The sequence below is a fragment of the Haliotis cracherodii genome, unplaced genomic scaffold, assembly GCF_022045235.1.
Source record: "Haliotis cracherodii isolate W230 unplaced genomic scaffold, xgHalCrac1.p SCAF_25, whole genome shotgun sequence".
Taxonomy (NCBI): domain Eukaryota; kingdom Metazoa; phylum Mollusca; class Gastropoda; order Lepetellida; family Haliotidae; genus Haliotis; species Haliotis cracherodii.
In genome coordinates, this window is record NW_027266281.1 from 5,936,259 (window position 1) to 5,963,246 (window position 26,988).

The 26,988-nt window shown below is 45.9% G+C and overlaps 1 protein-coding gene across 1 annotated transcript; it reads left to right on the top strand.

The window, feature by feature from the left end:
* On the top strand, positions 1 to 26,988 carry LOC139472913 (uncharacterized). The gene is made up of 9 exons (XM_071255380.1): positions 1 to 211; positions 17,786 to 17,899; positions 18,593 to 18,829; positions 20,361 to 20,538; positions 21,179 to 21,297; positions 22,265 to 22,427; positions 25,765 to 25,872; positions 26,236 to 26,261; positions 26,972 to 26,988. Exons 1-8 carry the CDS (start codon positions 1 to 3, stop codon positions 26,243 to 26,245), a joined length of 1,140 nt encoding a protein of 379 aa, XP_071111481.1. The 3' UTR covers positions 26,246 to 26,261; positions 26,972 to 26,988.

A 26,988-nucleotide genomic window follows, 5' to 3' on the forward strand; every position in this document is an offset into this window, starting at 1 on the left:
ATGATGTTCTCCTCCAACTACTTCCCGTGCCTCCTCCTGGCCTTCCTTGCCCAACAAGCATCAGCCGGAACACTCACTGGAAATTCATCAAATTGCCCAGTACCAGGTCGTGTGAACCAGAAGCTTCAAGCCCTCTGTGACATACTCACCAGCATTACCAACGGCATTAATAGTGCCCTTGACATCATCGACAAACAGTGTCCATGCCTGAGTAAGTAGCATTATGAGATTTTCGTTAGTTATATAAAGATAATTAAATGCTTTCTGTCAGTGGGATGGGTGGTGTGTGGTGGTGTGGTGGGGAGTTGTGGGAGGGGCATGGGTGTGTGTGTGTGGATGGGGTGAGTTGCGGTGGAGGGGGCTGTGCGGGTGTGTGTGGGTGTGTGTGTGTGGATGGGGTGAGTTGTGTTGGAGGGGGCTGTGTGTGTGTTGGGGGGGGGCGGGGGAGGGTGTGTGTGGGGAGGTGGGTAAGTGTGGTGGGAGGGGTGGGGTGCAGTTGGGGGTTCAGTGGGAGGTATTACAATGAAACGGCAGATACAGTGAAATCTATCCCATTTCAGTGGCAAATTTCAACATGGAAGATTTGATCTAAAGTTAATAAATAATTATCCTTAAAAACTAATTACACAACTAGAAAGTAAATATACATTCACTATTGCTCAGGGTGGGGTAGGGGGTATTTTGTATCTATACCAATGAAGAAATTCGATGACACATGATAACAGAAGTGATCATTGACTCGATATAGATTAGAGTTTGGAGATACAATACTTCTGACAACAGCGCGAATCCCTGTTTGTGATACTTTCTTCCATGTAAAATCGCCCCTAAAACACAAGAAATATGATTTACAATGATGTATAATGTTACCATTCTATATCTGTTAGAACTTATATAGTATGAAGAAACACTTTACCATTTTCTGTTCAAATGGTTAATCCCACATTTCTGTGAACACATCATGTACAAAGTCAAGGGACGTTATTCAAAATAAAATTCTACCATGAAATTGAAGAATGCTCGATTCTGATTTGTTAAAAAGAGGTTTCCTTTTTGCTAAATACACCAGTACATTTCACACAAAAAACGTGTGCATGAATACATCAATAGCCTACATATCAAATACAGTATTCAGATGTTTCGGGCCATAAGATGTTGTTGTAGCCAGTAATCCTGCATGATACTGACTCTACCAAGGCATATCTTTTGCATGCAATTGAAATGTTTATGACATGCTCGAAGGGAACAGACTCAGAATAGGTAGTTTCAATTGTCATGGAAACAACCCACAATGAAAGTAAAATATACCATTGTATTTATTTGTGACGACATGTTGTTTACAAAGCTTTTTGTGTTCGATCTTCTTTGCTATCTCAGTCAAACACCACATAATGAAATTCATCACAGAACATACACAATTAAAAAATTCATACACGTAACGCAACTTTTGGGCCACAACTGTCTCACTGCTTTCAATCTTTGAATCCATGAAATCCTGATATTGACAGGTCAAACCATGCAGATTACTCGTATCAAAATGTCCTGCTCCTCTGCAGCCTAAAAAACGGCTGTTCAGTCATACTCAGTTCCGTAGGTAATCATATTGTACAAGCAGGCATGATCATTCCCTGTAAATCTTCAGGTTAATGTTGAACCACATCATAGAAACGGGTTGTCATCTTGCTTCGCTTAACTAGTTACAGAGAATATAAACAAAAGATTGTCAGCCATTGACAGCTGTGATGAGCGAGTTCTGCCACATCCAAGTATGGAGTGGAGAGGCATTGATTTTTATTTTTATTTTTTTTACTGGGGGTAATTGCCAACTAACTATTAAGATCTACACACGTTAAATACATAGTACAATATAAATTCATACAGATTGGTGTAGAAATGTATTCGTTTAGCATTTTAGAAAACTATTTCTACAACCTGACACCCTACAATGGATATGGCATGTTTGATTTCCAAGAATTTAGCTCTCTCGCATATTTCCAAGAAATAGCCTGGTCATTCCAAACAGTGCAGAACAGGTTGGAAGAAATTAAAACATCTGTCTTTGGACAAAGTTTTGAACACTTGAACTAATCAAGACTATAGTGTTTTTTATTTTGAACTTTAGTAATGTTTGTTACATATACATAACTACCTGAGACCACTTTTCGGAATGTTTTAAGAATGCAGACCTTGTACCCTGTGTTTTTAGACGTTGCAAGAGAGCACTGTTTTCATAGCTCTGTTGCTGTTATGGTAAAATGGAAATAAACATACTGCAATTTGATGTAGTCCCACTGTAGAGTAGATACCTGTTACTTATACATTTCAAAACCTCGCACTTGATGAACCACCTTTGAGGCACCATCAATGATGTACCACCATTGGGCACCTGAAATTTATGCACCACCTTTGAGGCACCACCATTGAGGCACCTTTCTAACCCTTGAGGCATCACCCATGATGTACCAAAGGTGGATGAACCTCCTTTGAGGCACCACCCTGGATGTCCCACCTTTGACGCACCTCCCTTGATGTACCACCTTTGAGGCACAACCTTTGAAGCACCACCATTGATGCACCACCTTTGAGGCACCACATAGATGCACCACCTTTTAGGCACCACCCTTGATGCACCACCTTTGAGGCACCACCATTGATGCACTACCTTTTGAGACACCGCCACTTAGGCACCACCCTTGATGCACCACCTTTTTGGCACCACCCTTGATACACGGCCATTGAGGCACCTCCCTTGATGCACCACCTTTGAAGCACCACCGTTGATGTACAGCCTCTGATGTACCACCTTTGAGGCACCACCCTGGATGCACCTCCTTTGAGGCATCACCCTTGATGTACAATCTTTCAGGCACCTCCCTTGATGCACCACCTTTGATGTACCACCTTTGAGGCACAACCTTTGAGGCACCACCCTGGATGTACCACCTTTATGGCACCACCCTGGATGCACCTCCTTTGAGGCATCACCCTTGATGTACAACCTTTAAGGCACCACCTTTGATGTACCACCTTTGAGGCACCACCTTTGATGTACCACCTTTGAGGCACAACCTTTGAGGCACCACCCTCGATGTACGAACCTTTGAGGCACCATCTTTCATGTACCACCTTTAAGGCACAACCCTTCATGCACCACCTTTGAGGCACGACCTTTCGGACCACCATTGATGCAGAACCACTCTTGATGAACTTGACATATAAGGCACCACCTTTGAGTCACCATCTTTGAGGCAGCACCGTTGATGCACCAACTTTGAGGCACCACCCTTCATGCACCACTTGATGTAAAACCTTTGAGACACGACCCTGGATCCACCTCCTTTGAGGCATCACCATTGATGCACCACCTTTGAGGCAGCATAATTGATGTACCACCTTTGAGGCACCACCTTTGAGGCACAACCATTTAGGCACGACCCTTGAGGCACCTCCCTTGATGCACCACCCTTGAGGCAGCACCCTGGATGTACCTCCTTTGAAGCACCACCATTGATGCACCATCCTTGAGGAACCACTTTAAAGGCACAATCATTGTTGTACCATCTTTGAGGCACCACCCTTGATGTACTACCTTTGAGGCACAATCATTGATGCACCTTTCTAACCCTTGAGGCACCACCTTTGAGGCATCACCCATGATGTACCAAAGGTGGATGAACCTCCTTTGAGGCACCACCCTGGATATCCCACCTTTGACGCACCTCCCTTGATGTACCACCTTTGAGGCACAACCTTTGAAGCACCACCATTGATGCACCACCTTTGAGGCACCACATAGATGCACCACCTTTTAGGCACCACCCTTGATGCACCACCTTTGAGGCACCACCATTGATGCACTACCTTTTGAGACACCGCCACTTAGGCACCACCCTTGATGCACCACCTTTTTGGCACCACCCTTGATACACGGCCATTGAGGCACCTCCCTTGATGCACCACCTTTGAAGCACCACCGTTGATGTACAGCCTCTGATGTACCACCTTTGAGGCACCACCCTGGATGCACCTCCTTTGAGGCATCACCCTTGATGTACAATCTTTCAGGCACCTCCCTTGATGCACCACCTTTGATGTACCACCTTTGAGGCACAACCTTTGAGGCACCACCCTGGATGTACCACCTTTATGGCACCACCCTGGATGCACCTCCTTTGAGGCATCACCCTTGATGTACAACCTTTAAGGCACCACCTTTGATGTACCACCTTTGAGGCACCACCTTTGATGTACCACCTTTGAGGCACAACCTTTGAGGCACCACCCTCGATGTACGAACCTTTGAGGCACCACCTTTCATGTACCACCTTTAAGGCACAACCCTTCATGCACCACCTTTGAGGCACGACCTTTCGGACCACCATTGATGCAGAACCACTCTTGATGAACTTGACATATAAGGCACCACCTTTGAGTCACCATCTTTGAGGCAGCACCGTTGATGCACCAACTTCGAGGCACCACCCTTCATGCACCACTTGATGTAAAACCTTTGAGACACGACCCTGGATCCACCTCCTTTGAGGCATCACCATTGATGCACCACCTTTGAGGCAGCATAATTGATGTACCACCTTTGAGACACCACCTTTGAGGCACAACCATTTAGGCACGACCCTTGAGGCACCTCCCTTGATGCACCACCCTTGAGGCAGCACCCTGGATGTACCTCCTTTGAAGCACCACCATTGATGCACCATCCTTGAGGAACCACTTTAAAGGCACAATCATTGTTGTACCATCTTTGAGGCACCACCCTTGATGTACTACCTTTGAGGCACAATCATTGATGCACCTTTCTAACCCTTGAGGCACCACCTTTGAGGCATCACCCATGATGTACCAAAGGTGGATGAACCTCCTTTGAGGCACCACCCTGGATATCCCACCTTTGACGCACCTCCCTTGATGTACCACCTTTGAGGCACCACCTTTGAGGCACCACATAGATGCACCATCTTTTAGGCACCACCATTGATGCACCACCACTTAGGCACCACCCTTGATGCACAACTTTTTGGCACCACCCTTGATACACGGCCATTGAGGCACCTCCCTTGATGCACCACCTTTGAGGCACCACCGTTGATGTACAGCCTCTGATGTACCACCTTTGAGGCACCACCCTGGATGCACCTCCTTTGAGGCATCACCCTTGATGTACAACCTTTCAGGCACCTCCCTTGATGCACCACCTTTGATGTACCACCTTTGAGGCACAACCTTTGAGGCACCACCCTCGATGTACCACCTTTGAGGCACCACCCTCGATGTACGAACCTTTGAGGCACCACCCTTCATGTACCACCTTTAAGGCACAACCCTTCATGCACCACCTTTGAGGCACGACCTTTCGGACCACCATTGATGCAGAACCACTCTTGATGAACTTGACATATAAGGCACCACCTTTGAGTCACCGTCTTTGAGGCAGCACCGTTGATGCACCACCCTTCATGCACCACTTTTGATGTAAAACCTTTGAGACACGACCCTGGATCCACCTCCTTTGAGGCATCACCATTGATGCACCACCTTTGAGGCACCACCTTTGAGGCACACCCATTTAAGCGCGACCCTTGAGGCACCTCCCTTGATGCACCACCCTTGAGGCAGCACCCTGGATGCACCTCCTTTGAAGCACCACCATTGATGCACCATCCTTGAGGAACCACTTTAAAGGCACAATCACTGTTGTACCATCTTTGAGGCACAATCATCGATGCACCTCCTTTGATGCACCACCATTGATGCACCACCATTGAGGAACCACTTTAAATGCACAATCATTGTTGTACCATCTTTGAGGCACCACCTTTGAGGCACCACCTTTGAGGCACCACCATTGATGCACCACATTTGAGGCACTACCTTTGAGGCACCACCTTTGAGGCACAACCTTATGCACCACCTTTGATGCAGAACCTTTGAGGCAACATCTTTGAGGCACCACCATTCAGCCACCATCCTTGATGCACCACCCTTGATGCACCACCATTGAGGCACCAACGTTGATGTACCATCTTTCAGGCACCACCATTGAGGCACCACCTTTTGATGCACCACCATAGATGTACCACCCTTGATGTACCACATTTTAGGCACCACCCTTGATGTACCTCCTATGAGGCACCATCATTGATGCACCATCTTTGAGGCACCATATTTCAGGCACCACCATTCAGGCACCACCGTTTGATGCACCACCTTTGAGGCACCGCCTTTGGTGAACCAGTTTTGAGGTACCACCATTGATGCACCATCATTGATGCACCACCCTGGATGCAACGCCTTTGAGGCACCTCTCTTGATGTACCACCTTTGAGGCACCACCCATTGATGTACCACCTTTGAGGGACCACCTCTGCGGCACCACCCTTGATGTACCACCTTTGAGACACCACCCTTTATGCACCACTCTTAAGGCACTACCCTTGAGGCACCACCTTTGATGAACCACCTTTGAGGAACAACCCTTGATGTACCAACTTTGAGGCACCACCCTTGATGCACCTCCCTTGATGCACCACCTTTACAGCACAACCATTGAGGCACCTCCCTTGATGCACCACCATTGAGGCACCACCTTTGAGACACCATCATTGATGCACCACCATTGATGTACCACCTTTGATATACCACCTTTCGGGCACCTCCCTTGATTTACCAGCTTTGAGGCACCACCCTTGATGAGCCACTTTTGAGGAACCACCCTTGATGTACCCCCTTTGAGGTACCACCCCTGAGGAACCAACGTTGATGTACCAGCTTTGGGGCACCACCTTTGAGGCACCTCCCTTGATGCACCGCTTTTAATGCACCACCTTTGAGGCACCACCACTAATGCATCACCTTTGAGGCACCACCTTTGAGGCACCACCATTCAGGCAGCACCCTTGAGGCACCACCCTTGTTGAACCCCCTTTGAGACACCAGCCTTGTTGGACCACTTTTCAGGTAGCACCCTGGATGCACCAACTCTGAGGTACCACCCTTGAAGTACCGCTTTTGAGGCACGACCCTGGATGCACCTCATTTGAGGCACCATCATTGATGTACCACCTATCAGGCACCATCCCGGATGCACCACCTTTGAGGCACCACCTTTAAGGCACCACCATTGATGCACACGTTTTGAGGCACCCCCATTGATGAACCTCAATTTATGCACCACCAGTGAGGCACCACCACAGAGACACCTCCCTTGATGTACCACCTTTGAGGCACCACCATTGATGTAGCACCAGTGATGCACCACCCTGGATGCACCACCCTGGATGCACCACCTTTGAGGCACCACCCTTGATGTACCACCTTTGAGGCACCTCCCTTGAGGGACCACCTTTCCGGCACCACGTTTGATGGACCATTCTTATTGTACCACGTTTGAGGCACCACACTTCATGTACCACCCTTGAGGCACCTCCCTTGAGGCACCACCTTTAAGGCACCACGTTTGATGGACCATTCTTATTGTACCACTTTTGAGGCACCTCCCTTGAGGCACTTATCAGGCAACACCGTTAATGCACCACCTTTGAGGCACCACCTTTAAGGCACCACCAGTGATGTACACGTTTTGAGGCACCACCATTGGTGCACCTCAATTTATGCACCACCACTGATGCACCACCTTTGATGCACCACCATTGACGCAAAACCTTTGACGCACAACCTTTGAGGCGCCACCATTGAGCCACCACCACTGATGCACCACCTTTGATGCACCACCATCGACGCACAACCTTTGAGGCACCACCATTGATGCACTTCAATTTATACACCACCTTTGAGGCACCACCACTGAGGCACCTCCCTTGATGTACCACCTTTGAGGTACCACCATTGATGCAGCACCAGTGATGTACCACCTTTGAGGCACCACCCTTGATCCACCACTCTTGAGGCACTACCTTTGATGAACCATCTTTGAGGAACCACCCTTGATGTACCGCCTTTGATGCAACGCCTTTGAGGCACATCCCTTGATGTACCACCTTTTAGGCACCACCATTGATGAACCTCCTTTGAGGCACCATTTTTGATGCACAACCTTTGAGGCACCATCTTTCAAGCACCACCTTTCAGGCACCACCCTTAATGTACCACTTATCAGTCACCACCCCGGATGCAACACCTTTAAGGCACCACCATTGATGCACCTCAATTTATGCACCACCATAGAGGCACCACCACTGATGCACCACCTTTGATGCACCACCTTTAATGCAACACCTTTGAGGCACCTCCCTTGAAGTACCACCTTTTATGCACCACCCTTAATGTACCTCCTTTGAGGCACCATCATTGTTGCACCACCTCTGAGGCACCATCTTTCAAGCACCACCTTTTGATGCACAACCATTTATGTACCACCCTTGATGTACCACCTTTGAGGCCCAACCCTTGATGCACCACTCTTGAGGCACCACCTTTGAGGCACCACCTTTGAGGCACCACCCTTGATGTACCACCTTTGAGGCACCACCCTTGGTGTACAACCTTTGAGGGACCACCTTTGAGGCGCCACGTTTGATGGACCATTCTTATTGTGCCACTTTTGAGGCACCACACTTCATGTACCACCCTTGAGGCACCACCATTGAGGCACCTCCCTTGATGCACGACCATTGATGCACCACCCTTAATGTACCACCCTTTATGTACGACCTTTGAGGCACCACCCTTGATACACCACTATTGAGGCACCTCAATTTATGCACCACCATTACGGCACAACCATTGAGGCATTGACGAACCTTCGAGGCACCAGCTTTGATGCACCACCTTTGATGCACCTCCTTTGATGTACCTCCTTTTAGTCACCACCCTTGATGTACCACCTACCTTTGAGGTACCACCATTGATGCACCACTCTGGATGCACCACCTTTGAGGGACCACCTTTGCGGCACCACGTTTGATGGTCCATTCTTATTGTACCACTTTTGAGGCACAACACTTGTTGTACCACCCTTGATGCACCACCAATGGGGCACCACATTGATGCACCATCTGTGAGGCAGCAACATTAATGCACCACATTTGAGGCACTACCTCTGAGGCATCATCTTTGAGACACCTCAATGTAATGTACCACCACTGAGTCACCACCATTCATGCACCACATTTTAAGCACCTCCCGTGATACACCACGTTTGAGGCACCACCATTGTAGCACTATCTTTGAAGCACCACCGTTGAGGCACCTCAATTTATGCACCACCATTGATGCACCACCTTTGAGACACCACCATTGAGGCACCACCCTTGATACACCACCATTGAGGCACCATCTTTGAGGTATCACCATTGAGGCACCATCTTTTAGGTATCACCATTGAGGCATGATCCTTGAGGCCCCTCTCTTGAGGCACCATCATTGAGGCACCACTGTTGATGTCGACCTTTAAGGCACCACCCTTGAGGCACCACCCTTGATGTACAACCTTTGAGACACCTCCCTTGAGGCACCACCCTTAATGTACCACCTTTGAGGGACCACCTTTGCGGCACCTCCCTTGAGGCACCACCCTTAATGTACCACCTTTGAGGGACCACCTTTGCGGCACCACGTTTGATGCACCACCAATGGGGCACCACACTGATGCACCACCTGTAAGGCAGCACCATTAATGCAGCACCTTTTGAGGCACCACCACTAAGGCACCACCCTTGATACACCACCTTTGCTGCACACGTTTTGAGGCACCACCATTGATGAACCTCAATTTATGCACCACCAGTGAGGCACCACCACAGAGACACCTCCCTTGATATACCACCTTTGAGGCACCACCATTGATGTAGCACCAGTGATGCACCACCCTGGATGCACCACCCTGGATGCACCACCTTTGAGGCACCACCCTTGATGTACCACCTTTGAGGCACCTCCCTTGAGGGACCACCTTTCCGGCACCACGTTTGATGGACCATTCTTATTGTACCACTTTTGAGGCACCTCCCTTGAGGCACTTATCAGGCAACACCGTTAATGCACCACCTTTGAGGCACCACCTTTAAGGCACCACCATTGATGCACACGTTTTGAGGCACCACCATTTGTGCACCTCAATTTATGCACCACCACTGATGCACCACCTTTGATGCACCACCATTGACGCAAAACCTTTGACGCACAACCTTTGAGGCGCCACCATTGAGCCACCACCACTGATGCACCACCTTTGATGCACCACCATTGACGCACAACCTTTGAGGCACCACCATTGATGCACTTCAATTTATACACCACCTTTGAGGCACCACCACTGAGGCACCTCCCTTGATGTACCACCTTTGAGGTACCACCATTGATGCAGCACCAGTGATGTACCACCTTTGAGGCACCACCCTTGATCCACCACTCTTGAGGCACTACCTTTGATGAACCATCTTTGAGGAACCACCCTTGATGTACCGCCTTTGATGCAACGCCTTTGAGGCACATCCCTTGATGTACCACCTTTTAGGCACCACCATTGATGAACCTCCTTTGAGGCACCATTTTTGATGCACAACCTTTGAGGCACCATCTTTCAAGCACCACCTTTCAGGCACCACCCTTAATGTACCACTTATCAGTCACCACCCCGGATGCAACACCTTTAAGGCACCACCATTGATGCACCTCAATTTATGCACCACCATAGAGGCACCACCACTGATGCACCACCTTTGATGCACCACCTTTAATGCAACACCTTTGAGGCACCTCCCTTGAAGTACCACCTTTTATGCACCACCCTTAATGTACCTCCTTTGAGGCACCATCATTGTTGCACCACCTCTGAGGCACCATCTTTCAAGCACCACCTTTTGATGCACAACCATTTATGTACCACCCTTGATGTACCACCTTTGAGGCCCAACCCTTGATGCACCACTCTTGAGGCACCACCTTTGAGGCACCACCTTTGAGGCACCACCTTTGATGTACCACCTTTGAGGCACCACCCTTGGTGTACAACCTTTGAGGGACCACCTTTGAGGCGCCACGTTTGATGGACTATTCTTATTGTACCACTTTTGAGGCACCACACTTCATGTACCACCCTTGAGGCACCACCATTGAGGAACCTCCCTTGATGCACGACCATTGATGCACCACCCTTAATGTACCACCCTTTAAGTACGACCTTTGAGGCACCACCCTTGATACACCACTATTGAGGCACCTCAATTTATGCACCACCATTACGGCACAACCATTGAGGCATTGACGAACCTTCGAGGCACCAGCTTTGATGCACCACCTTTGATGCACCTCCTTTGATGTACCTCCTTTTAGTCACCACCCTTGATGTATCACCTACCTTTGAGGTACCACCATTGATGCACCACCCTGGATGCACCACCTTTGAGGGACCACCTTTGCGGCACCACGTTTGATGGTCCATTCTTATTGTACCACTTTTGAGGCACAACACTTGTTGTACCACCCTTGATGCACCACCAATGGGGCACCACATTGATGCACCATCTGTGAGGCAGCAACATTAATGCACCACATTTGAGGCACTACCTCTGAGGCATCATCTTTGAGACACCTCAATTTAATGTACCACCACTGAGTCACCACCATTCATGCACCACATTTTAAGCACCTCCCGTGATACACCACGTTTGAGGCACCACCATTGTAGCACTATCTTTGAAGCACAACTTTTGAGGCACCTCAATTTATGCACCACCATTGATGCACCACCTTTGAGACACCACCATTGAGGCACCACCCTTGATACACCACCATTGAGGCACCATCTTTGAGGTATCACCATTGAGGCACCATCTTTTAGGTATCACCATTGAGGCATGATCCTTGAGGCCCCTCTCTTGAGGCACCATCATTGAGGCACCACTGTTGATGTCGACCTTTAAGGCACCACCCTTGAGGCACCACCCTTGATGTACAACCTTTGAGACACCTCCCTTGAGGCACCACCCTTAATGTACCACCTTTGAGGGACCACCTTTGCGGCACCTCCCTTGAGGCACCACCCTTAATGTACCACCTTTGAGGGACCACCTTTGCGGCACCACGTTTGATGCACCACCAATGGGGCACCACACTGATGCACCACCTGTAAGGCAGCACCATTAATGCAGCACCTTTTGAGGCACCACCACTAAGGCACCACCCTTGATACACCACCTTTGCTGCACCATCATTGATGTACCACCTTTGATGCACCACCCTTGATGGACAACCTCTGCTGCACCACCATTCATGCACCACATTTGACGCACTACCTCTGAGGCATCATCTTTGAGGCAACTCAATTTATGTATCACCACTGAGGCACCACCATTCATGCATCACATTTGAGGCACCTCCCTTGATGCACCACGTTTGAGGCACCACCATTGTAGCGCTATCGTTGAAGCACCACTTTTGAGGCACAACCTTTTGATGCACCACCTTTGAGTCACTACCCTTGATGTACCACCCTTGAGGTACAACCATTGATGCACCACCTTTGAGGTACCACCATTGATGTACCACCTTTGAGGCACCACCCTTAACGCACCAACTTTGAGGAACCGCCCTGGATGCACCACCTTTGAGGCACCACCCTTGATACACCACTATTGAGGCACCTCAATCTATGCACCACCATTATGACACAACCATTGAGGCCTTGCAGAACCTTCTAGGCACCATCTTTGATGCACCACCTTTGAGAGACCACCGTTGATGTACAACCTCTGAGGTACCACCCTTGAAGTACCGCCTTTGAGGCATGACCCTGGATGCACCTCCTTTGAGACATCTCCACTGATGTACCACCTTTCAGGCACCACCCTTAATGTACCACCTATCAGGCACCACCTCGGATGCACCGCCTTTGAGGCACCACCTTTAAGGCACCACCATAGATGTACAACCTTTGAGGCACCTCCCTTAATACACCACCTTTGAGACACCACCCTTGATGAACCAGCTTTGAGGTACCACCCTTGAAGTACCGCCTTTGAGGCATGACCCTGGATGCACCTCCTTTGAGACATCTCCACTGATGTACCACCTTTCAGGCACCACCCTTAATGTACCACCTATCAGGCACCACCTCGGATGCACCGCCTTTGAGGCACCACCTTTAAGGCACCACCATAGATGTACAACCTTTGAGGCACCTCCCTTAATACACCACCTTTGAGACACCACCCTTGATGAACCAGCTTTGAGGAACCACCCTTGATGTACCACCTTTGAGGCACCACCACTGATGCACCACCATTCATACACCACCCTGGATGCACCACCTTTGAGGCACCACATTTAAGGCACCACAATTGAGGCACCATCTTTGATGCACCACCATTGAGTCACCACCTTTTCAGGCACCAAAACTTAGGCACCACCTTTGATACACATTTGCTGCACCATTATTGTTGTACCACCTTTGATGAACCACCATTGATGCACCTCTCTTGAGGCACTATCATTGAGTCACTACCCTTGATGGGCAACCTCTGCTGCACCACATTTGAGGCACCAACTCTGAGGCATCATCTTTGAGGCATCTCAATTTATGCACTACCATTGAGGCACCACCATTGATGCACCACCATTGATGCACCACATTTTAGGCACCTCCATTGATGCATCACCTTTGATGCACACCCTTTGTGGCACCACCATTGATGCACCACATTTGAGGCACCTCCCCTGATACAACACCTTGAATTACCACCTTTGAGGCACCACCCTTAATGAACCACCTTTGAGGTACCACCATTGGTGCACCACCATTGATGCATGACCCTGGATGCACCACCTCTGAGGCACCACCCTTGAGGCACCTCCCTTGATACACCACCTTTAAAGCACCATCATTGAGGCACCACCCTTGATGTACCACCTTTGAGAGACCACCTTTGCAGCACCACGCTTGATGGACCATACTACCACTTTTGAGGCACCACACTTGATGTACTACCCTTGATGCACCACCATTGAGGCACCACCTTTGAGGCACCACCACTGATGCATCACATTTGATGCACACCCTTTGAGGCACCACCATTGATGCTCCACATTTGAGGCACCACCATTGATGCACCACATTTGAGGCACCTCCCCTGATACAACACCTTTGAGACACCACCATTGATGCTCCATCTTTTGATGCACCAGCATTGATGTACCGCCCTTGATGTACCACCTTTTAGGCACCGCCCTTAATGTACCACCTTTGAGGTACCACCATTGATGCATCACCATTGATTCACCATCCGGGATGGATCTGAGCCCATGTCAGAAGCCTTGTTCACATGAGCATATTGGTTGAACCCGTCAGCAAAGTGACAAGTCAATTATGTTAACTGCGAGACCCCACGCCCTGTTACATAAGGATGCCACATGCCCTGGTTCTCATTGTGGTGGCTCCAGCTGGAGCATGGCTAAAGATCAGTGTCGTCACAGAAGCTGCCATCGTCCCCTTAGGCATTGTCCTCATGGAATATGTTGTGGCTTCAGCTGGAGTATGGCTAAAGATAAAGTGTCGTCACAGAAGCTGCCATCGTCCCCTTAGGCATTGTCCTCCTGGAATATGTTGTGGCTCCAGCTGGAGCATGGCTAAAGATCAGTGTCGTCACAGAAGCTGCCATCGTCCCCTTAGGCATTGTCCTCCTGGAATATGTTGTGGCTCCAGCTGGAGTATGGCTAAAGATCCAGTGTCGTCACAGAAGCTGCCATCGTCCCCTCAGGCATTGTCCTCCTGGAATATGTTGTGGCTCCAGATGGAGTATGGCTAAAGATCCAGTGTCGTCACAGAAGCTGCCATCGTCCCCTCAGGCATTGTCCTCCTGGAATATGTTGTGGCTCCAGATGGAGCATGGCTAAAGATAAAGTGTCGTCACAGAAGCTGCCATCGTCCCCTTAGGCATTGTCCTCCTGGAATATGTTGTGGCTCCAGATGGAGTATGGCTAAAGATCCGGTGTCGTCACAGAAGCTGCCATCGTCCCCTCAGGCATTGTCCTCCTGGAATATGTTGTGGCTCCAGCTGGAGTATGGCTAAAGATCCAGTGTCGTCACAGAAGCTGCCATCGTCCCCTTTAGGCATTGTCCTCCTGGAATATGTTGTGGCTCCAGCTGGAGTATGGCTAAAGATCCAGTGTCGTCACAGAAGCTGCCATCGTCCCCTCAGGCATTGTCCTCCTGGAATATGTTGTGGCTCCAGATGGAGTATGGCTAAAGATCCAGTGTCGTCACAGAAGCTGCCATCGCCCCTTAAGCATTGTCTACCTGGTTATGTTGTGGCTCTAACACTCAAACTAGTTTGGTATGGGTCACATCAGGGTGGTGGTACATTTACACACTTCGGTTCAATTTTGCGATATATCGACAGTGGGCCACGAAGATCTGCCTCGCCACAAGTATTTGCCAAGTAAACATGATAATTTGGCTATGAAGTTGACCCCCTTGGTAACTTCATCTTCTGGTATGATTTGCAAAACTTTCGTTCTACACCGAACGTCACAATCATGACGCCATATCGCTCATTGTGACGCAAAAGATATGACGTCACAGTCGTATATAGAAAAGTGCAAAATTCCAAGCTCTATGTAGTCCCAAAAACTTAAAATACACTCTCGTTGTTGATTTCTGTCAGTTTTTCTGCACGAAATGTATGGCCGCACAACCTTTGAATTTTGTAGTAACTGTAACGTTTCATTTTGTAGGTATAATTATTTAAATACGCCTACCAACAATGATTAAAATTGTTCTAGTCTATGAATAGAAACCAACTGTTTTAATCAGAGGGGGTTTATTGTGATTTAATAGCCTCTGATTGACCAATCAGGATCGAGTAATGGTTGGATACGAAGGGTTGTGGTTTGGAGTTTGCTTGGCCCACCACTTTTCGATTCTGTTGCATAAAGTCTCTCCTGTAACATATGAATTGTTGCTTTGGATACAAGAGACGTCTAGCAATGACGTCTTATCTCACGGTGAGCATATATACACAACCCTTACTATTGGGTGCTGTCTATTCTGGAAATTTTGAAAAACGGATTTTCTCAAGAAGATTCAAAGGTCAAACCTACTAAAAGTCTGTTATACATGTGTTGTCCACATGATGGTGTGATCGTGGGCCTGAAAGGCGGGCAAATGTAAGTGCTGTGTGGGGTTCTTTTCACTCGACTTGATGACCACCCAATAATTAGTCCTGTGTTTTATCATTGACGATTCTGCACCACAGTGAAGTAAAGGAATATAAGTGAACTTTTTTACTTGGGAATTGTGTAATCAACAGAAAGGGAACTCTTAATTCTAGTATCCTAGTGGTAAATCAAGGTTGGAGTAGTCACTAACAACAAATGTACAGAATGGAAAGTCAGAATAAAATATGGTAATGATATGATCAGAATCCCAACAGTCATCATGTAACGATGCCATTCGTCTTTTACTGAAGCATCTTCGATATACCGCATATAATCAATGGATTAATGAGTGGCCTTGGTCCTTGATTTTATATAAAAAAAATAATTTGTACAGAAATTAAGACATTCTACCAGAATTAAGAAATTAATTGTTCAGGTGACTGTCGAAATAAGCAATGACATTGTCAACCACTAAATACATAATGGCAAAAAAAAAATTAATGCAAAATTCTTTCTGATATTTCTGATATACATAAAAGCGATAAGATAATGTCCTTAATCTTATATCTTCACTGAAAGAGAAGTTCACAAATATTGTCCAGTAGGCCAAGGCTCGCTAAACACAATGTTTATTCCTAATACAGGATATTTACCATCCCCAAACACACAAACGTGATAACCTCTTTATCATATAATGTCATTGATTTTCTATTCTGTGCTTGAAAATCGCTTTCCCTCTCTCACAAACATAACCTAACAATTGCGAGTTTTCCTGGAATGCGCGCATTTATATTTATTACGTCACAGAGTAAGAGATGTGTCAATCAGACACATCAAGTAGCCAATATAGTTCCAACTGTAATCTGTTTCTTATACAGTGGTGAAGCAACATATACACAAAACAACAATTGTTTGTAATTGCCTTTTGCGGCAATCCATCGGTATGTCCGCTAGAGTAACTGCCCTTTGTCAAAGGGAAGCTACTCTAACCCTAGTCTAACGTCACGGCCACGGTCAGACGTTGTTGACAGTCGGTCTGTCCTGTCATAACGTTAAGAAGTGTAGTCATATATGGCTACTGATCCCGCTTGGCTAGGCCTAGTGCCCTCGCAAAATTGTTTCGAAATGTATATCTCCAATGTTGCCAAAACTTATAAAATGTCTTAGCTGCGTCACAGTTAGACACTGATTTAAAGTATATTAGACTGTTCTTTTGATAATGATAGCAATTATCCCTGTAGTTTATCCAGATTCACGTTGGTTAATTCTGACTCGATTGCCGAATGACAAGGGCGACGCCGTGTTTGTTTTTAACGCTGAAAGTAGTCCCTACTTGACCTTTGATATTTGCATCTCTATCCGCATATGACCCCAACGAATATCGTTTTTATCCTTTGGCTTTATCTTGCAGAGAAACCTACCCATTGTATGGTAAATAGTGTTAAGTGGCCGAGTTTATCTATCTATTTGGCTATTTTGATTTGTAGCTTACAATGGCAGCAATCCAACTGCTCTGAGCTGAAATATTCTCAGGGGTTTGTCAACGAAATACATTTCACATGTTATCGCACACAGAGAAGCGTCTGTAAATAATGTTATGATTGAGTATTTCAGAGAATCAAGTATAATTTCCGAATAATCTATTGTCTTGCAGGTGAACCCCCTGAGTGTTACGAGACAAGAGTCAACGCCTTCTTGACTGCCCTCCAAAGCTTCTCCACTGCAGTACAGACTGTCAAGGCCGACGCTCCACAAGACTGTCCGGATCGTAGGTCTTTTACAATCACGAACAAGTATTTTCTTTTTATTGCAATAACATAATATGTCCAAAAATAATACATTCATTGACCTGCTGCTAATGTGACTTGAACCTAGCTCTACAAACATCTGAGATTAGATGGCAGATTCAGTGGGTTTCAATCAGGCCATTAAAACGCAACTTGAGAAATGTGTTATTATTCATCTAAACTAAGTCAACAATAACTGATTACTGTTATTACAAAGCAGGCAGTTTTACAAAGCGACGGTTCTAGTGCAGAGAACTTGCGCAGGTTTAAGTAAAAGGAGGACACGTGTTTTAACTTTGGATAGTTAAACTTTCCATCACATGCCCATTGCAATTCAAGTTCATGTTCATGGTGTAACATTCATGACATCAGAAAGAATATAGAAATATGCAATCTTTAACATGTAATGTTTTGGGGTATCCTTTCTGGACGTTGTGCGTGGTGTGTGAGCTGATTGCCTTACACGACTAGAAAAGATACCAGGATACCCGGAATCTGTGTTACATAGTCAAGATACATGTAGACATATCAGCAAATAAATGTCAACTCATGAGATAATGTGGCTGACTCGGGTATGGTCTTACAGTCGTTACCTAAATCAAGTTTCAAAATGGTATGCCAGCACAAAAAAAAACATGTCTTGTTGACTTTAAGTTGCTGCTGTATACTTAAAGGTACCGGTGCAGTGTTTGTGGCGTCGTGTAATGGAACTGATGTTGTCGTCGTGGATCCTAACGGCTTCATCCAAAATGGCATCACTACAACGACAGCTGTAGACGGGTGGACATTGTCTGGCCCCCCCGACCCGTCGTCCGACTATGCATTATCTTACTACGAAAACGCTGCTTCGATTACAGTCTTATGTAAAGCCATGCCATCCGGGGTGGAAACAACCATACACATATTGTCTGGTACGTGTGTGAGCATTATGTATTTTTGTTCAAAATAACTTATCGATTTGTATGTTGAGAAAATACCCCTGTTTGGACATGCAATTCATCCCTTGTTCAAAATCACTAATGTTGCGAGTGGAGAGTTAGGGATGACAATCATTCAATGTCCCAGAAAAGGAACCGATGTGATTTTAAAATCGATAGCTGTGTGGGAACTTTGTAGACACACATAAACAAAAACATACTAGAATGTATTGTCCTGTGCTACAGCAGATGCTCACCACGGAGATGACGGATGCTGAGTTACAATGACTGGTTAAGAAATGCGGAATTATGCCCCTTTTTGTCTTTGTACATGTAGACATCGCCCTCCTGTTGTGAAGTCATAGCGAAAAATTTGTTTTCACCACATAAAAGAAGTACGTTTTCTTGTCGAATGTGTCACGTTTTACATAATCGTACAATTCTAATATATCTGTCATGATGTTGTTCGGATATACGACAGTATTTTGATCGCTCACAGTTTACATACAGCTGTCAAATAAACTGTACTTTATCTATGTACGATCTAATGTGGCTACATATTTTAGAGGCTTTTTCGTTAGCCAAAACACTAAACTCTTTTTGCTTTTCAAACCAGTCTTTAATTTTCCATCATGGGGGTAAAAATTTAATAATGTACAAGTCCGTTAAATTGCAAAGTCAGAGGTTGTTTCAGTACCACGCGACCACAATTCTCGTGTTGATTTTTCGAAACTATGTGTCTGAACATTAACTCAGCAACCATGATTCCAGCGATAATGTAGTTAATCACAAGCTTTTTGTCAGATATCTCGCGAGACCCGTGTTGCATGCAACTCACCGCAGTGTGAATGCCGACTTGTATACAATTTCAGTTCGTGCATCTCATTGCACACAACACGTCGTATACAACTACCCCTTTAGGAGATTAAATAACTGTAATATCGTATCACATTATACACTACTGTTTCTGACAGGTAATTGGAAAGATACTGCTTTGATCCTGCCATATTCTTACAACTACCCTATTATACTTTTACATGTGATCTATACAAGTGAGTGATTGAATGAGTGAGTAGGATTTAACAGTATTCCAGTTAAGGTAAGGATGTCATTTGTGGGACGACTCCACGTCCTGCTACAATACAAAAAAGCAACAATTAAAAGTGAGTGTGTTGGGTTTAACGCCGCTTTTAATAATATTCCAGTTATATCACCGTGTGTCAGCTTAATTTGGGAGGAAAGCCCGAAGTAATGCAAGTGTCAGATGTTTACCACTTCGGTGAAACCCACGAGCACGGGTATGGTGCTGACAAACCTGTAAACATTATCGGGGCGTACCGGATTCGAACCCACAATCATAGGTTTCTGACGTGACGCAACTCTGCACAGCGAATCGCGGCGCCTTCGACGACTGGGCCACCCGTGCCCACTTCTATACAAGTAAACGTTCCATTGTTTGACACCTTCATTTACACTTTTATTCTTTATCAGCGCAAGTCTTAAATTGTCTTTGATTTGTTGTCAGGGACAGCAAACACCGTAACTGGCATTGCCTTCTTTCCTGCCATCGGAACCTTCATTTATATAGCCCTTACCAAGACTTCTGGCCAGAATGGCATCTATTTCATAGACAGAGTTGCCTTCGGAATCGCATTGGCCTTCCCATATAATGGCGAGACTGGCAACATTTATATTTGTGGCGAGTATGTACACAGACTTACTTCTAGGACTTACAAGGACGTGTTGTGCATGTGTGGTTTAGTTTGGTTTTGTATGTTTGATGTTACACGCTGCACTCAGCAATATTCCAGCTATATGAAGTCGGTCTGTAAATAATCGAGTCTGGACAAGACAATCCTGTGATTGATATCATGAGCATCGATCCACGTAAATGGGATATGATGATATGAATCAACCACGTCAGAGAGTCTGACCGCCAGATCCCGTTAGTCGCCACTAACGACAGGCATTGTCGCCAGGATCATGATATCACATTGCACAGGTCATTAAAAGAAGACAGATCGGAGGTTTGTTTGTTTGTTGTTTAACACCGCACTCGGCGATATTACAGCTATATGACAGCGGTCTGTAATTAATCGAGTCTGGACCAGACAATCCAGTGATTGACATCATGAGCATCGATCCACGCAAATGGGATCGATGACGTAAGGAAGAGCTGACAGGGAGTTGTCGGTTTTTTTATGTTTACATTTATGTTGTGAGAATAGTTTATGGCTCTGTGTTCTTATTGCGTATTTAATATTTAACACCCTTAAGTAATGCGAGTGGTAGAGAATGGGTCAGGTTAACAACTGAACAATAGCTGATACAATATTGCTGCAGCTACCTGTACATGAGTGACGGTCAGAAGATCCTCAGAAGACCACTCGATGGCACAGGCGGCTGGGAGCAAGTCTTGAAGCATTCACTGCCTCCTCTGGAGTTCGTGGTTCTCGAAGATGGTAAGTAAATACAATTAATCAAATTATTATTCTGGTTGAATATTTTTTTTTTTTTTGCGTATGTCCACATGGAGACCATTTCGTGTGGACAACATGTTTGTAAATTCAGGTGCCCGTGTTATAGGGATATGCAATTTTACATAGGTCTGTGAAATTACACGGGCATGTAAATAATACATGGTCATAGGAGACAGATCGACACGCCCGACAAGGAGGGTGGTGTAACCAGCATATTGCTGCTCAAACTTGACCCTGGTGACCCATACATGGTCATAGGAGACAGAGCGACACGCCCGACAAGGAGGGTGGTGTAACCAGCATATTGCTGCTCAAACTTGACCCTGGTGACCCATACATGGTCATAGGAGACAGAGCGACACGCCCGACAAGGAGGGTGGTGTAACCAGCATATTGCTGCTCAAACTTGACCCTGGTGACCCCTACATGGTCATAGGAGACAGAGCGACACGCCCGACAAGGAGGGTGGTGTAACCAGCATATAACTCCTCCAACGTAGATTGGACGGTGGCTAGTGATGAGCCTTGCCCTGCTGTAGATAGCGTATCGAAAGAGTTGAAGTTGTGTTTCAATGAACATTAAATGTCTGGCAACTCTGTTTTGCGCCATTCCTGTTTGCAACATTCCCACTGTGTGTAGACGTTGAGCACTGCGTAATCATACTAACGGTTGTAAAGCTCTTCTCACACCTGGGTGCACGGATGGCCCAGTCGTCTAAGGTGATGCTATTTGCTGTGCAGAAACCAATGATCGTGGGTTCGAATCCCGGTTCACCCCGCTTATGTTTCAATTGATGATGCTTGTCAGCACCATGCTTGTGGGTTTTACAACGTCTGAGACCTGCATCACTAGGGTTTTCTCCTAACGTCAAGTCGACACGTCGTGATATGTCTGGAATATTGTTTAAAGCGGTGTTAAACCCATTTCACTCACTCACTTTCTGATACAGGAAGAATTGTGTTCTGTGAAACATCCGGTGTCGTGTTGATATATAATCCTGCTGGCAAAACATACCTACAGCTGAAAGAGCCTACCGCTGGTGATTGCTGTAGTTCAGTTAAAGTCAGCCCCTGTGACGATGACCTGATCTACATCGCAAACAAAAACGATCCGTGAGTAAAACAGACGTATACACACTAAACTTTCTTTCTTCAAAACAAGAACAAATACATAATTGGCATCTTTTATTATTCTTAAGATTTGCTTTTGTTGGTAATTCAACTGTAGCGTTGAACAAATGTCTCTCTTGTGCGGAATTTTATGTCTTTGCCCCTTGTGCCGACCCCTTCTCATATCAGGCTGCTTGATGGCCAGGTAAGAGTGAGGTCTAAGGTGAGAGTTTGTGTCTTTCCTAAAATAAGTAAAAAATACCTGAAGATGAGTTCATAGTGGGTTTATTGTAATAGAACTGAATTGTGTTTACAGTCTGAAAATGTGGCCTTGCATCGACATGGTATACTTGAGGGACCACCACGTGATATACTTGTAGTTAAAGGATGTGAGGGATCACCACGTGATATACTTGTAGTTAAAGGGGGTGACAGACCACCACGCGATATACTTGTAGTTAAAGGGGGTGAGGGACCACCACATGATGTACTTGTAGATAAAGGGGGGAAGGGACCACCACATGATATACTTGTAGTTAAAGGGGTTGAGGGACCACCACATGATATACTTGTAGTTAAAGGGGGTGACAGACCACCACGCGATATACTTGTAGATAAAGGGGGGAAGGTACCACTACGTGATCTACTTGTAGTTAAAGGGGGTGACAGACCACCACGCGATATACTTGTAGATAAAGGGGGGAAGGTACCACTACATGATCTACTTGTAGTTAAAGGGGGTGACAGACCACCACGCGATATACTTGTAGATAAAGGGGGGAAGGTACCACTACATGATATACTAGTACTTGTTGTTAAAGTAGGATGAGGGACCACCACATGACATACTTATAGATAAAGGGGGGGAGGGACCACCACATGACATACTTATAGTTAAAGGGGGTGAGGAACCTCCACATGATATACTTTTTAGTTAAAGGGGGTGAGGGACGAACACATGATGTACTTGTAGTTAAAGGGGGAGAGGGACCACCACGTGATGTTCTTGTAGTTAAAGGGAGTGAGGGACTTACACATGACATACTTGTTGTCACTACATGATATAATTGTAGTTAAAAGGGGATGAGGGACCACCACGTGATATACTTGTAGTTAAAGGGGGTGAGGGACCACTACATGATATACGTATAGTTAAAGGGGGTGAGGGACCACTACATGATATAATTGTAGTTAAAAGGGTGTGGGGGACCACTACATGATATACTTGTAGTTAAAGGGGGCGAGGGACCACCGTGTGATATACTTGTAGTTAAAGTGGGTGAGGGACCACCACTTGATATACTTATAGTTAAAGGCGATGAGGGACCACCGCGTGATGTACTTGTAGTTAAAGGGGATTTAGGGACCACCACGTGATATACTTGTAGTTATAGTGGGGGACGGACCACGACGTGATATACTTGTAGCAAAAGTGGATGAGGAACACCACTTGATATACTTGTAGTTAAAGGGGATGAGGGACCACCGCGTGATGTACTTGTAGTTAAAGGGGATTTAGGGACCACCACGTGATATACTTGTAGTTAAAGTGGGGGACGGACCACCACGTGATATACTTGTAGCTATAGTGGATGAGGGACCACCACTTGATATACTTATAGTTAAAGGGGGTGAGGGACCACCACGTGATGTACTTGTAGATAAAGGGGGGAAGGGACCACCGTGTGATGTACTTGTAGTTAAAGGGAGTGAGGGACCACCACGTGATATACTTGTAGTTAAAGGGGGTGAGGGACCACCGTGTGATGTACTTGTAGTTAAAGGGGGTGAGGGACCACCACGTGATATACTTGTAGTTAAAGGGGGTGAGGGACCACCGTGTGATGTACTTGTAGTTAAAGGGAGAGAGGGACCACCACGTGATATACTTGTAGTTAAAGGGGGTGAGGGACCACCACGTGATATACTTGTAGTTATAGTGGGGGAGGGACCACCACGTGATATACTTGTAGCTAAAGTGGATGAGGGACCACCGCTTGATATACTTATAGTTAAAGGGGCCGAGGGACCACCACGTGATGTACTTGTAGTTAAAGGGATTGAGGGACGACCGTGTGATGTACTTGTAGTTAAAGGGGGTGAGGGACCACTACATGAAATACTTGTAGTTAAAGGGGGAAGGGACCACCACGTGATGTACTTGTAGTTAAAGGGGCGGAGGGACCACCACATGATATACTTGTAGTTAAAAGGGGTGAGGGACCACCGTGTGATGTACATGTAGTTAAAGGGGCGGAGGGACCACCACGTGATATACTTTTTAGTTAAAGGGTGTGAGGGACCACCACATGATATACTTGTAGTTAAAGGGTGTGAGGACCACCACGTGATATACTTTGTAGTTAAAGGGGGTGAGGGACGACCACGTGATATAGGTGTAGTTTAATGGTGTGACGGACCACCACGTGATATACTTGTAGTTAAAAGGGGATGAGGGACCACCACATGATATACTTGTAGTTAAAGGGGATGGGACCACCACGTGATATACTTGTATATGAAGGGAGTTAGGGACCTCCCCGTGATATACTTGTAGTGAACGTGGGAAGGACCACCACATGATATACTTGTAGTTAAAGGGAGTGAGGGACCACCGTGTGATGTACTTTTTAGTTAAAGGGTGTGAGGGACCACCACATGATATACTTGTAGTTAAAGAGGGTGAGGACCACCACGTGATATACTTTGTAGTTAAAGGGGGAGATGGGCCACCACATGATATACTTGTAGTTAAAGGGGATGGGACCACCACGTGATATACTTGTATATGAAGGGAGTTAGGGACCTCCCCGTGATATACTTGTAGTGAACGTGGGAAGGACCACCACATGATATACTTGTAGTTAAAGTTGGTGAGAGACATCTACATGCTCTACTTAGCTGCTGCAGGTACTCAGAAGGAATCTCATCATGTCAGCATGAATGCCTCGGTGTAAGTAGATTTTAGATTAGGCATGAGAGAGTCATCTCTTAGTCGGACTTATTTAAGTTATCAGGGTGCATGCATTCAGATTGTTGGTTGAATGGTTTTGTTTGTTTGTTGTTTAACGCCGCACTCAGCCATATTCCAGCTATATGATGGCGGTCTGTAAATTATCAAGTCTGGACCAGACAATTCAGTGATTTACACCATAAGCATCGAACTACGCAATCGGGATAAGATGACAAGCATCAACCAAGTTGCCTCTTACGACAAGCATAGTAATGTAACATATTTTCCATTAATTTATAAACCAGTTTCATTTGTACAGTCGAAGTGTTGCCCTGCTCTCACCGGTTTCTTCAATGAAGGTGACTAAATGGAGGTTTCTTCTTTCAGGGATATCGAGATCTACAATGCTACATCACTTGAATTCGTTGGTTCATTGACATACACCACGTCGACTCCCTCTCCATGCCCGTCTATTGCTTGTGATCCAACATTGTGGTATGAATTGTTACAATGTATTAGTTACTGTTACACATCCAGCAAGAACAACGACCAAGTAATTAACCACTAATAGAACATACAGTAATAAATTTTATATTGTTTTTTGTTACTTATATTGCTCTTCAAAACAGCTTGAAGGTTTGATTTGATATGATTGAGTTGTGACTGAAAATAGTTCAATCCTAATATTCTTCTAATATATCCACTAAAGAATTTTCGAATAAGGGTTATCAATCAAAACCGAATAATTCAGTTTAATCAACAAGATGTGTCAGATATGTTTAGAGGGGATAACGTTTAGATACCTCCTCATCCGTTAAATATTGAATTGTAATTCTGATGTATATTGTCATGTTGCAGCTGTGCATAAACGGCATTCCAAGACGGTAAGTATTTGCTTGTTGATTCTTGAGAACCCCTCAGCCATGACAGTTCTTCCCTTCAGTTATTTAGAAACTTCTGATCTTCTGCAAACAGCTAAAAATCTAAAGGATACCTGCCATATGTACCAAGTATACTTTAAAAGGCATTATTTTCAAGTGAGAAATAGATTAACATATACTTCTGTGGTCTAGTGGTAGAGCTGAAGGTCCAGGGTTCGATCCTCGGCCGCGTCATACCAAAAGACGTTAAAAGATGGCACTTGTTGTTACCCTGTCTGGCGCTCGACATTTAAGGGCTAAGACAAGGACTGGTCAGCTCAGGGTCAGTATACTGTGTCTGAGTGGGGTATTGATGCGGCATGGTATCTCAGTTGGCTAGCACTATGAATCAGCATCAGTCAGGACTAGTACAAGCAGCCCCACACGCACACAAACGTGCATGCCTGTCGCTTTATAAGTGCAATAACCTTGGACGCGACGTTAGGCCGCATTTCACTTCACCCCAAACAGAAATGACAGCAGGTGCTCTCGTACACAAATGACAACTTTTGTCAAAACATTGTTATTACTTAAGATATGAAGAGAGGCAATCACATGCCAGTGTATGGAGTTTTGTGTTTGCGATCTCGTGTGAGCCTGTGCCTGTATGTATATGTGTGCTCAGGTGAATCAAGTAATTCATTTGCTATTATGAATTTGCCTTATATTTTCAGGATGAGCTGATATCGGA